Below are 13,201 nucleotides of genomic sequence, written 5' to 3' on the forward strand. Positions count from 1 at the left end.
TTGGGATGACCTCTGGGATATTCCAGGGACGTTTGCCACTCTTTCCCAGGAATGAAATCCGGGATCGGTGATGGATCCGGCAAAGGCTCCGTGTTTTTTTGATACCTAAAAATTCCAGGCAGGAGATAAAACGTGGGGAAAAGGAAGAGGGAAATGGAAATTTTGGGATCTCGGTGTTCTCTTCCCACCCAAACCATTCTGTTCCGGGATTTTTGGGAATTGCTGGGATGGTGAGAATCTTTGGGATGACCTCTGGGATATTCCAGGGACGTTTTCGGCTCTTTCCCAGGAATGAAATCCGGGGTCAGTGACTCAGCTCCATCCTGACCCAAATCCATGGAGACACCACCAGAATTCCCCGGTTCCTGCTGAGCCTCCCTCCTGCCGTTTCCAGGGGAATTTTCCGAGGACAGGATCCATGGGGAGCAGCGGCTCAGGGAGCGCGGGATGCTTTTCCCGATGGATTTTCCCATTCCTCCTCCTCTGCTGCTTCCAGGCGGGTAAGGATGGCTCCGGTTTTCCCGGGAGTTCCTCCAATCCCAGCTCCGAGCCCTCTGCATTCCTGCTGGAATCCTGCGGGGGAGAAAAATTCGGGAAGAGGGAGGGGAGCTGTGAATTCCCAGTTTCCCACCAGCCAGGCTTTGTTTACTTGCCCCAAAAATTCGGGAACTTTGGGGATCTCCTCGGGGTCATTCCTGAGGGAATTTCCCCAAAAAACCAGGATTTGAATTCTGTTTTCCATCTGCATTCCATGAGCTGGGCACCCAACGTGCCCATGGCTGATTTTAATTGAGATAAACTTGAAATTTTTGGGGAGAATTCAGACAAATCCAGCCCTGGGGTCTTTCCAATGGTGGGAAAAGCTTGGAAGGGGTTTGGGATGGGTTGTGGAGCCTCATTCCCCGAATTCCTCATTCCTGATTCCCGGGAAAAGCTGCCCTGGACCACGAGTGTTGGGCTGAGCAGAGCCCTGGCTCCCTGCATCCCTTTTCCATAAATTTTCCATCCCTTTTCCCTCCCTTTTCCACCCCTCCATCCCGCCACCCCTTTCCCACCCATTTTCCATCCCTTTATCCCTCCCTCCGTATCCCTTCTCCATCCCTCTCCATATCCCTTTTCCATCCCTTTTCCACTCTTTATCCCTTTTCCATCCCCTTTTCCAATGCTTTTCCCTCCATTTTCCATCCCTTTTCCAGCCCTCCCACCATCCCTTTTCCATCCCTTTATCTCTTTCCCATCCCTTTTCCCTCCCTTTTTCAACCCTGTATCCCTCCCTCTATCCCTTTTCCATCCCTGTATCACTTTTCCATTCCTTTATCCCAAAACCTTGGGAATACCCTCTGGAAAAAAAAAAAAAAAAATCCTCACCCATCCCTCTCCCAGCCAACCCGGTGGTGCCAGCAATGGCAGATGGGGGATGGAAACTGAGAGATGGATCTAGGAGGGGGTGAATTCCCGAATTCCTGAATTCCCAAATTCCTGGCACAGCCATGGGCCAGCGCCGGAGCCACGCGGAGGATCGGCTCTTCAAGCGCCTTTTTTCGGGATACAACCGCTGGTCCCGGCCCGTTCCCAACACTTCCGACGTGGTCATCGTCCGCTTCGGGCTCTCCATCGCCCAGCTCATCGACGTGGTGCGTGATTCCCAAAATTCTGCGTCTGGCTGCTCCCACTGGGATGTTGGGATGGGGCGGGGGTTGGGTTGGAGGAGTCTGGGGTGGTTTGGGAGGGAACTTAAGGATCATCCCCATCCAATCCCAGCACTTCCCGCTAAACCAGGGTGATCCAAATCCACCGGGACTCTCTGGGAATTCCAGCCCAGCCAGGAGTTCCTTCCTAAGATCCCACCCATCCCTGCCTTTTTTCCTTTTTTCCTTCCCTCCTCCTTTCCGATCCATGGATCCATCCTGCTGTCCCTTTATCCCTCTCTCCCCTTATCTCCCACCCCTCCATCCCTATCCCAATCCCTCCATGCCTTTATCACTCTATTCCCACATCCCCATCCCTATATCCCCCTGTTCCCCTATCCATTGATCCCTTTATCCATCTATGCCCCATCCCTATATCCCTCTGTCCCATATCCCATATCCATTTATCCCTATATCTGCCATCCCATATCCCTTTATCCCTCTATCCCTATATCCCCTATCCCATATCCCTTTCCATCTCTCTCTATCGCCTATCCCTCTATCCCACCATCCCTCTATCCCATATCTCTTTATCCCTCTATCCCTTTATTCCCCTGTCTCCCATCCCTCCATCCCTCTATCCCACACCCCCACATTCCCTATCCCTTTATCCCACTATCCCACATCCATCTATTCCCCTATCCTCTATCCCTTTATCCTTTTATCCCTCTATTCCCTGTCCCCATCCCTGTATCCCTCTATCCCATATTCCTTATCCATTTATCCCTATGTCCCTCTATCCCGTATCCCTTATCCATTTATCCCTATATCTCCCGTCCCATCCATTTATCCTCCTATCCCTCTATCGCATATCCCTCTATCCCATATCCCTTTTTCCCTCTATCTCTTTATCCCTCTATCCCCCATTGCTTTGTCCCTCTATCCCTCTATCCCCTATCCCTTTATCCCTCAATCCCATATCCCTTTATCTCCCAATCCCATATCCCTATATCCTTCTATCCCACTATCCCCCATCCCTACATCCCTCTATCCCATATCCTTTATCCCTCTATCCCTCTATCCCATATCCCTTTATCCCCCTATCCCACATCCCTCTCCCCCTTTCCCGCTCCCTGACCATCCCTCCCTCCCTCCGCCCGATCCCTCCCCTGCCAAAAGCAATTCCCTGCTGCCCTCTGCTGACCAGAAATCCCAGGAAAACTCAGATCCCGGAATTTCGGGACAATCCCTCGGGATCTCCCGCTCACCCTTCTTTCCCACCATCCCAGGATGAGAAGAACCAGATGATGACCACCAACGTCTGGCTGAAGCAGGTAGGAGCTGCTCCCGACCTGGGAATGGGATTTGGGAATGGGATTTGGGAACGGGATTTGGGAACGGGATTTGGGGGTGTCTCCATGGATCTGCTCCGCGTGTCCCGGCAGGAGTGGAGCGACTACAAACTGCGCTGGGACCCGGCCGAGTACGACAATGTCACGTCCATCCGCGTGCCCTCCGAGATGATCTGGATCCCGGATATCGTCCTCTACAACAAGTGAGCCACGATGGAGAATTCCTGGCACGGCTGGGAATTGCCTAAATCCCTTCCCGAAATCCCATCCCTTCCCTAAATCCCTTCCCAAATTCCCTTCCCATTGCTGCAGTTCACGTGATCCCATCCCATCCCACCCCATTATCCCATGGATCCCATTACCCTCATCATTCCATTATCCCATCCCATTCCCAGTTTTCACCATAGCCCGTTTTTCCCCAGTGTCGATGGTGATTTCGCGTTGACCCACAAGACCAAGACCCACCTGTCTGGGATGGGATCTGCATCCCATTAGTCCATGGATCCCATCCCATTATCCCATCATCCCATTATCCCATCCCATTCCCAGTTTTCACCTTTCCCCGTTTTTCCCCAGTGCTGACGGCGAGTTCGCGGTGACCCACATGACCAAAGCCCACCTGTTCTGGGACGGCATATCCATCCCATCATCCCATCCCGTTATCCCATGGATCCCATTACCCTCATAATCCCATTATCCCATCATCCCAGTATCCTGTTATCCCATCCCATTCCCACTTTTCACCATTCCCTGTTTTTCCCCAGTGCCGACGGCGAGTTCGCCGTGACCCACATGACCAAGGCCCACCTGCTCTGGGACGGCACGGTCACCTGGGTGCCGCCGGCCATCTACAAGAGCTCCTGCAGCATCGACGTCACCTTCTTCCCCTTCGACCAGCAGAACTGCAAGATGAAGTTCGGCTCCTGGACCTACGACAAGGCCAAGATCGACCTGGAGAACATGGACCACCACGTGGACCTCAAGGACTACTGGGAGAGTGGCGAGTGGGCCATCATCAACGCCATCAGCACCTACACCTCCAAGAAGTACGACTGCTGCACGGAGATCTACCCGGACATCACCTTCTACTTCGTCATCCGGCGCCTGCCGCTCTTCTACACCATCAACCTCATCATCCCGTGCCTGCTCATCTCCTGCCTCACCGTCCTGGTGTTCTACCTGCCCTCGGACTGCGGCGAGAAGATCACGCTCTGCATCTCCGTGCTGCTGTCGCTCACCGTCTTCCTGCTGCTCATCACCGAGATCATCCCGTCCACCTCGCTGGTCATCCCGCTGATCGGCGAGTACCTGCTCTTCACCATGATCTTCGTCACGCTCTCCATCATCATCACCGTCTTCGTGCTCAACGTGCACCACCGCTCGCCCAGCACGCACACCATGCCACGCTGGGTCCGGAGCTTCTTCCTGGATTTGGTGCCGCGCTGGTTGTTCATGAGGAGGCCGCCGGCGCTGCCGGTGCCGCCCGAGGGGACGGGGGGACAGTACGACCACCCTGGGGCGCGGCTCAGCACGTCCCGGTGCTGGCTGGAGACCGACGTGGATGACAAGTGGGAGGAGGAGGAGGAGGAGGAAGAGGAAGAAGAGGGGAAGACCTATCCTGGCCATCCCATGGAATCCCAGGAGAGCCAGTTCCACTACAGGAAGGCATCCGGGGGCTCAGCATCGCATGGATCATCCAAGGGGAAGGATGAGGAGGAAGAGGAGGAGGAGGAGGAGAAGGAGGATGAGGAGGAGGAAGGCTCGGAGCAGGGCTTGGCGCTGTCTCCCAGGATGCTGAAGGCCCTGGAGGGGGTGCAGTACATTGCGGATCACCTGCGGGCCGAGGACGCCGACTTCTCCGTGAGTTCTGGGATCCACCAATGGGGCTGGAGATCCCAAAATTGGGAAGGGCAGTTCTGGGATCCACCAATGGGGCTGGAGATCTCAAAATTGGGAAGGGAAATTCTGGGATCCACCAATGGGGCTGGGGATCCCAAAATTGGGAAGGGCAGTTCTGGGATCCAGGGTTGGTTCCTGAAGATCCAGAAATGGGAATGGTCAGTTCTGGGATCCATGCACATGGGAAGGGCAATTCCAGGATCCAGGTTTGCTTCCTGAGATCCCAAAAATGGGAAGGGCAGTTCTGGGATCTAGATTTGATTCCCAAGACCCCAAAACTGGGAATGGTCAGTTCTGGGATCCAGATTTGATTTCTGAGATCCCAAAACTACGAATTATCAGTTCTGGGATCCAGCTTTGATTTCTGAGATCCCAAAACTCAGAATGGTCAGTTCTGGGATCCCGGTTTGGTTCCTGAGATGCCAAAATTGGGAAGGGCAGTTCTGGGATCCAGGTTTAATTCCTGAGGACCCAAACCCATGGAGAAGATCCACGATCTATCTCCCACCTCCAGGCAGATTCCCAGTCTGCAGGGTCACTCGAGGGCTCCTTTGGGAATCTTGGAGATCCCTCTCCCACCCTTGGCATCTCAGAGGCCGCAATCCTGCTTTTCTCAAAGTTTGGAAAATCTCCCCCCATCCAAAAAATTTGGGATCAACTCCACCCTGGAGACCTCCATCCCCACCCAAGGATTTCTCAGAAAACTCCAAAGTTTTCCAAGTGTTGTGGTTCCTGAGGCAACCATCAGATTCCCAGGAAGAACCAGGTGGTGTCCTAATCCCAGGAGATTTCCCGGGAAAGGGATTCCCAAACCTTTTTCCACCGGCAGGTGAAGGAAGACTGGAAATACGTGGCCATGGTGATCGACCGGATCTTCCTGTGGATGTTCATCATCGTCTGCCTGCTGGGCACCGTGGGGCTCTTCCTGCCACCCTACCTGGCCGGCATGATCTAGGATCGGGCTGGGAATGCCGGGATCCAGCTGGGGATGGCGGTGACCATTGGGGGACGTGGAGCTGTGGAAAAGCTGCGATGGGAATGGAGGGTGGAGAAAGGGATGCGGTGAGAGGGGGGCTGGGGGTAGTGGGGAGCAGCTGGATGTGTCCATGGACGATGTGGGATATGGATGTGATCCTGTGATCCCATAATTCCATAATCCCATGATCCCAGGAGATTGTGGGACAGGGATAATGCTGTTGATGTCTGTGCAGAAAGGATACGGACATGACCCCATAATCCTGTGATCCCATAAGTCTGTAAACCCATGATCCCACGGGATTTTGGGACAGGGATAATGCTGTGGATGGTCTGTGCAGAAGGGACATGGACACGACCCCATAATCCCATGATCCCACAGTCCCAGGAGGCCATGGGACAGCAATAAGGCTTTGGATTGTCCATGCAGAAGGGATATGGGCAGGATCCCACAATTCCACCATCCCAGGAGGTTGTGTGACAGGAATAACCCTGTGGATGGGTTGTGTAGATGGGACATGATCCCATGATCCCACAATCCCAGGAGGCTATGGGATAGCAATAACACTTTGGATTGTCTGTGCAGAAGGGATCCGGACATGATCCCATGATCCCAGGAATATGTGGGACAGTGGTAAAGCTTTGGATGGTCCATGAAGAATGGACACGGACATGATCCCATAATCCCAGGAAGTTGTGGGACAGGGGACAATGCTGTGGATGGTCTGTGCAGAAGGGATGTGGAATGATCCCATGATCTCAAAATCCCAAGAGGTCATAGGACAGGAATAACACTCTGTCCCAGTGCAGAAGGGACATGGACATGATCCCATAATCCTATAATCCCAGGAAACTGTGGGACAGGGATAATGCTGTTGATGGTCCGTGCAGAAGGTATACAGATACAATCCCATGATCCCATGATTCCAAAATCCCAAGAGGCCACGGGACAGGAATAACACTTTGTCCCAGTGCAGAAGAGACATGGACATGATCCCATAATCCTGTGATCCCAAAATCCTAAGAGGCCGTGGGACAGGAATAACACTTTGGACCATCCATGCAGAAAGGATACAGACATGATCCCATAATCCCACCATCCCACATTTCCAGAAGGTTGCAGGACAGGGATAATGCTTGTCCGTGCAGAAGGGATATGGACACAATCCCATGATCCCATAATCCCAGAAGCTGTGGGACAGGAATAACACCTTGGATTGTTTGTGCAGAAGGGACACAGACAGGATCCCATGATCCCAGGATTCCAGGAGGTCGTGGGACAGAAATAAGGCTCTGGAGAGTCCATGGAGAAGGGATACGGACACAATCCCACAATCCCATGATCCCACACTCCCAGAAGTTGTGGGACAGGGATAACACTTTGGATTGTGCGTGCAGAAGGGACAATTTTGGGAAATGATCCCATCATCCCATGATCCCACCGTCCTAGGAGGTCCCTGCTCCTCCCAGGTGTTTCCCTTCTCCAACCCCCCAGAAAAAGCAGCTTCTCACCCCATCCCACACCGGGAAGATCCCACCTGGAAATGGGGCTGATTCCGACTGGAAAACCCACCTGGAGAGCGCCCATGGATCCCGGGATCCTCAGGGCTGGAACAGCGGGAATCTGCACCCCTGGGTCCATGCCAATCCTGCCCATTCCACCTCAGATCCCAAACCTCCTGGCTCTGACTCCTGCTGCAATCTAGCTTTCCATTCCCAACTTCCATAAATCCTCCAGGCACCTCAGAGCACCTGTTCCCTTTTTTCCAACACTTGGAGAAACTCTGGGATTTTTTCCTGGTCTGTTTTCCCCCCTGGAGCATGACCAGGAAGATTTCAGGGAACGTTTTGTGCTTTCTGGAGTGAAACCAGCCGGAACTAACAGGACTGCAGGAGGACAGGCACATCCCGAGGGTGTCCCTGACACTTCCAGAGCCTGCGGAGCTGGCAGACGGATCAGGCGTGGGGACACGTGGGGGGAGTGTCCAATCCTGGATCCAGGAGCTCCCAGATATCCAGGGGAGGGATCTCCTGGGAAGGTCACTGCTGGTTTGCTTGGGAGGATGGGTTTTACCAGGCACTGGTAAAATCTGGGAATTACGGAATTGGTGAGGTTGGGAAAGCTCTTGGACATGGAGTCCAGCCAGTCTAAGGCCACCACTCATCCGTACCCCACCAAATCCCCGTGGATTTGAATCCATCCAGGAATGATGGATTCCATGCCCTGGGCTGGAAAGTCCTTTCCAGGCTGGAATTATTCCTGATATCCCACAAATCTCCTCTGTGCATCACATCTGGAGGCCATCCCATCCCATCCCATCCCATCCCATCCCATCCCATCCCATCCCATCCCATCCCATCCCATCCCATCCCATCCCATCCCATCCCATCCCTCATTCCCTGGGAGCAGATCCCGATCCCACCCTCCTGGAAGGGAATTCCAGAGGGAGAAGTTCCTGCAGGATCCTCCTTTTTTTTTTGCCAGGCTGAGTTTTCCCAGCTGCTCCAGCCCCTTCCCTTCCCTGGACATGCTCCAGCCCCTCCAAATCCCTGGAATGAGGGTCCACCACCCCAAGCTCTGGGGTGACCCCAAATGCCTGGACCTTGACCCTTCCATCCATTTTTGGGGAAGCCCCACTTGGGGCGGGAATGTTCATCCCATTCCATGGGCAAGGACTCCATTCCCACCATCCAGAGAAATCTCCGACCATCCCAACCATTCCTTTTCCCAAGGAAATTCCAGGGAATTTGCCAACGGGGGGGAATGACAGGAAGGAAATTCCACAGCAGGATTTGGCGCACGGTTTATCTCAGCTGGAATAAACTGGGAAAACTGCGGGAAAAACGCAGGGGAAAAGCCCGAAACCGCCTGGTTCCCAACCGGAAGCACAAACCCGATGGAGCCACGATTTTTGCTGGCGGCATTTACACAAAACTTGGGAAAAAAACCACAGCTGGAAGAAATTCTCCAGGTTTGTGTCCCCCACCACAAGGCCGCGATCTGTGGGGGGATCCATCCCTTCCCGTATTCCGTAGGCTCCGGAAGCAGCTCCCGCTCGCCATCGTTAAATAAACTCTTCTGTACAATGTGCAAGAAAAAAAAAAAATGCTGACGGTTCCCTCTGGACACCATTCCCACGGGAATTCCAGCTCCCCTCACCTCCCCAAAAAATAAATCCATGCCCTCGGCTCCCGGCACGCTCCAGGTCCTTGTCCTGCTGTGCCGCCCGCGGCCATCCGTGCTCCACGGATCCATGGATGCGCCAGCATTCCCAGCCGGGAAGCCACCGAGCCGGAGGGATCTTCCACCATCCCACCCCAACCCTCCTTTTCCAGGGAAATCCCCATCGGATTCTTCCCATCTTCCGAAGAGCAGCGCAGAGACACGAGGAGCGGGAAGAGGGGAGAGCGGGAAGGGGGGGAAAAAATAAAACCACGAGAAGCCGGCTCCTCCCGGATCGCTTCCGGAATCCCTTCCCTCATTCCGAGCACGGCTTGGCCAGGTTGGCCTGGAGCTTGGCCTGGTCCACGGCGTCCAGGAGGTTCTTGGCATCCACGGCCAGAGCGTGGGAAGCCGTCAGCATCTGCCGCTGGAATTCCGAGCTCAGGGAAGTGCCGGAGTTCTGCTGCGCCAGGCGCATCTTGCCGATGAGGTTGGCCAAGTCTTTGTTGAGCAGCTTCTGGGTGCCCTCAATCTAGGAGGGGTTTTTTGGGAATTCAGAGAGGGATTCTTGGCGGGAATGTCGGCCCACCGCATTCCCGACATTCCCGGTCTTACCTCGGTGCGGGAAGAGGACGGAAGGTTGGGGAGGATCTCGTCGACGCTCCCGATGAGCTTCCGTAGGGAAAGGCCGATGTTCTGTGGGAAGGAAGGGTTGGGATGGATCCAGGGATGGATCCTGGGATGGATCCAAGGATGGATCCAAGGAGGAATTTGGGGATGGATCCAGGGATGAATCTGGGGATGGATTCGGGGATGGATTCGGGGATGGATCCAAGGAGTGATCTAGGGATGGATCTGGGGACGGATCGGGGATTGGATTCAGGGAGGAATTCAGGGATGGATCCAAGGATGGATTCGGGGATGGATCCGGTGATGGATTCAGGGAGGGATCTGGGGAGGAATTTGGGGATGGATCTAGAGATGGATCTGGTTGAACTCCCAGTGGGAATAGTTTGGTGGCTGAGGGAAGGATTCCATTAGGAAGAGGCAAGTGGTGGAAGAATCTCCAGCTGTTAATCCAAGGATCCAGTGGAGGAGCAGGGAATGCTGGGATTGCTCCAAGGACCCAGTGGAGGAGCAGGGAATGCTGGGATTGCTCAAAGGGAAGAGCAGGGAATGCTGGGATTGCTCCCACCATTGATCCAATGACCCATCAGATCACCCAGAAATGTGGGAATTGCTCTCCCAAGAAAGACACCAGGCGCTCAGGAGAGCAATTCCCACCTCCCTCTCCCATCTTCCACGGAATTCCGTGGAATTCCGGGGCTGATCCCTCGCCTACCTTGACCACCAGGATGTATTCGTCGGGAGGCACCTGGCTGATCTCGTTCTTCAGCTGCAGCACAGCCCGCACCAGATCCATGACATTCCCGTACACTGGATCATCCGTGCGGTCCAGGTTGGCCGTGGGGGCCGGCTGGATGGGCTGCCAGGGAATTTTGGGATAGGGAGGGACCAGATGGATCCCGGGAAAAAAAACAGGGAAAGATTGATGTCTGTCCGCAGAGGTTGGGGTGATCCCAGCCATGGAAGTGCCCCAGGAAAGGTTGGAGCAGCTTGGGAGAGGGGGATTCCCTGCCCATGGAATGGGATAGGGTTGAAGGCCCATGGATCCCATCCCAAACCATTCCAGGACTCTGGGATCCAGGACACTCAGGATCCATCCCAAGAGATTTTTATGGAATTCGGGGTAGAAAAGGGAAGGGACACCCTTCCTGGAGTCCCAAATTCCCAGTGAAGCCCCTGGATCCCAAAATTCCTTCCCAGAAAGGAGTTGGGATGGGGATGAATCCAATCCCAGGCTGAGAGAGTTGGGAATGGAGGGAATTCCCTAGGAAAGGGGGAAATGGGATTTGGGAAGGAATTCCTGGCAGGAAAATTCCCATCCCGTGGATTCCAGAGGTGGGAAAGGAGGATCAGGAGCCATCCCAGGCCTTACCTGAGCCGCGAGTCTCGGAGGCTTCTGGGGCGGCCCCGTGAATTGCGCTGCACCAGGAGCGAGGGAAAGGACGGAAAAATCATCCCAGGGAAATGCGGGAATGCCACAGAATCTCGGGATTTGCACCACGCTCCCTCCCCAGCCTCCCCAACCATCCCAGCTTCCCTCCCAGGATAAGCAACTCAGGAGTGTGGGATTTCACTCCTGGTATGAAATCCCAGGGAAACATTCCCGAGGTTCCAAGTGGGAATTCCAGGAATTCCAGGGACTCACTGTAATCCGTCTCCTTCTCCGGGAGCTGCTGTGGAGAAGGGGAAAGAAAAATCGGGAATTAGAGGCCACAAATCTGGGAATGAAGGGAGGGAAGAGTGAGGAGGTGTCGCCTATTCCCTCCTGGAATGTTGGGAAGGATCCTGGGATCCAAAATCCTATTTTCCCAGATAATTTTTCCCAAATAAATAAATAAATAAATTAAGAAATAAATATTTCTCAGCCATTTTTGGGAAACGGGATGAGGAGATCTGGATATTCCCAAAAAAAAGGGGTTGGACCCCAAAACCAGCCCACATTTTCCAGGGATCTCTGGAATCACTCACCGGAGGGAAGTTGTTGTTCAGGAAAACCTTGGGATCCTGGAAAAGGGAAGAAAAGGTCGAGTGAGGCATGGAAAAAGGGGGAAAATAGGAGGAAAATGGGGGGAAAGGGAGGGGAAAAGAAGAAAAACTGGATTTTTCTAAAATGGATTTTCCTAATTTGTGGGAGACCTGAGGAACATTTTCCAGCAATGGAGCAGCACAGGATCCAGGAATGTGGGATGGGATGGGGAATTCTGCCCAGGAACCCCAAATTTGCTTTGTCAACATCCCAATTCCAAAATGTAAAAGAAAAAAAAAAAAAAAGGAAAAAAAGCTGCTAAAAATGCTTTAAAACTGCCCCAAATTCCAAATATTTTTTTGGATCATGGAGAAGCTTGGTGAGGATTTGATGGAGATGGGGAAAACAAAAAGGATGGGAAAAGGATCCCATCCCAAACCATTCCAGGATTCTGGGATCCAGGACACTCAGGATCCATCCCGAGGGATTTTTATGGAATTGGGGGATGGAAAAGGGAAGGGAGACCCTTCCTGGAGTCCTGAATTCCCTGGGAATTCCCGAAATTCCTTCCAGGAGAGCAGTCAGGATGGGGATGGATCCAACCCCAGGCTGGGAGAGCTGGGAATGGAGAGAATTCCCTGGGAAAGGGGGGAATGGGATTTGGGCAGCAATTCCCACAGAACCCCTGGCAGCATCCAGGAAAATCTGGCTCCCCCTGAGACCTGGGGTTGGACCGGGCTGGGATTTCCTCTCCACGGATCCACCCTTGATGCATTCCCGGGCGGATTCCCAAGGATTTGGGGTTCCTGGGATGGCTCACCAGGCTCTGCACCTCCTGGCGCAGCCAGCGATCGTCCTCCAGCATCTCCTTCTGCTGGCGCTCCATGGCCTGCTCCACGCGGAGCCGCTCCAGCTCCAGCAGCTGCTGCGCCTCCTCCCGGCTCCGGGGCCGCTGGAAATCCTCCTCCTGCACCCCCGGGAAACAGGGAATGCCCTCAGGAGATGGGATTCCCAAAGGGCTGGAGGAGAGGTGCGCCCGGTGTGGGTGGGAAGGGTGTGGGAGAGGTGGAGGGGTGGGAGATGATGGGGGCAAGGGGGGAATGGGAAATTTGGGATGAAAGGGGAAAGGGGGGAAAAGGAGGGGAAAGGGGGGGAAAAAAAGGAAAATCGGGAAAAGGGGGGAAATGTGGAAAAGAGGGAAAAGGGGGGGAAAGGGATAAAAAAGGAGAAAAGGGGAAATGGGGAAAAGGGATGAAAAGGAGTAAAAAGGGGGAAAAAGAGAAAAAAGGGGACAAAGGGAACAAAGAGGGAAAAGGGGGGAAAGGGGGGAAGGGGAGGGAAAAGGGGAAAAAGAGGGAAAGGGAGAAACGGGGGAAATGGGAATAAAAGGGAGAAAAGAGAAGGGAAAAGAGAGAACGCTGGGGAAAAGTGGGGGGAAGAGGTAGAGGATAAAAAAGGGGAAAAGGAATTAAAAGGGGAAAATTTGGGATGAAGTGGAGAAAAGGAGGGAAAAGGGAAAAAGGGAGAATGGTGGGAAGGAAGGAGGAAAAAGTGGGGGAAAGGAGGGAAAAGAGGAAAAAAGGGGAAAGGA

At 53.7% G+C, this 13,201-nt stretch overlaps 2 protein-coding genes across 8 annotated transcripts in view; one reads left to right on the top strand and one right to left on the bottom strand.

Moving 5' to 3' along the window:
* The first annotated feature begins 269 nt into the window (after nt 1-269).
* CHRNA2 (cholinergic receptor nicotinic alpha 2 subunit) lies at nt 270-9,301 on the top strand. Of its 2 annotated transcripts, XM_033055225.2 has the most exons (6): nt 270-500; nt 1,489-1,634; nt 2,918-2,962; nt 3,074-3,183; nt 3,745-4,840; nt 5,709-9,301. In XM_033055225.2, exons 1-6 carry the CDS (start codon nt 419-421, stop codon nt 5,832-5,834), a joined length of 1,605 nt encoding a protein of 534 aa, XP_032911116.1. In that variant the 5' UTR covers nt 270-418; the 3' UTR covers nt 5,835-9,301. The 2 variants fall into 2 exon arrangements, with proteins under 2 accessions (XP_032911116.1, XP_032911115.1); XM_033055224.1 differs by having other exon boundaries at nt 2,918-3,183.
* The window catches only part of PTK2B (protein tyrosine kinase 2 beta), a 37,091-nt gene continuing 32,140 nt past the window's right edge, over nt 8,251-13,201 (bottom strand). For 5 of the 6 annotated variants that reach the window (XM_033055216.2, XM_033055218.2, XM_033055219.2 and 2 more), the window contains 7 exons: nt 12,431-12,577; nt 11,613-11,648; nt 11,290-11,317; nt 11,017-11,063; nt 10,360-10,503; nt 9,633-9,713; nt 8,251-9,549 (listed from right to left, as the gene is read on the bottom strand). In XM_033055216.2, coding sequence (XP_032911107.1) covers nt 9,334-9,549; nt 9,633-9,713; nt 10,360-10,503; nt 11,017-11,063; nt 11,290-11,317; nt 11,613-11,648; nt 12,431-12,577 — 699 coding nt within the window. In that variant the 3' untranslated portion in view covers nt 8,251-9,333. The remainder of the gene's footprint in view (nt 9,550-9,632; nt 9,714-10,359; nt 10,504-11,016; nt 11,064-11,289; nt 11,318-11,612; nt 11,649-12,430; nt 12,578-13,201) is intronic. The other variant, XM_033055217.2, reaches the window with a different exon arrangement.

This window comes from Catharus ustulatus, chromosome 3 (assembly GCF_009819885.2).
Source record: "Catharus ustulatus isolate bCatUst1 chromosome 3, bCatUst1.pri.v2, whole genome shotgun sequence".
Classification (NCBI taxonomy): Eukaryota; Metazoa; Chordata; class Aves; order Passeriformes; family Turdidae; genus Catharus; species Catharus ustulatus.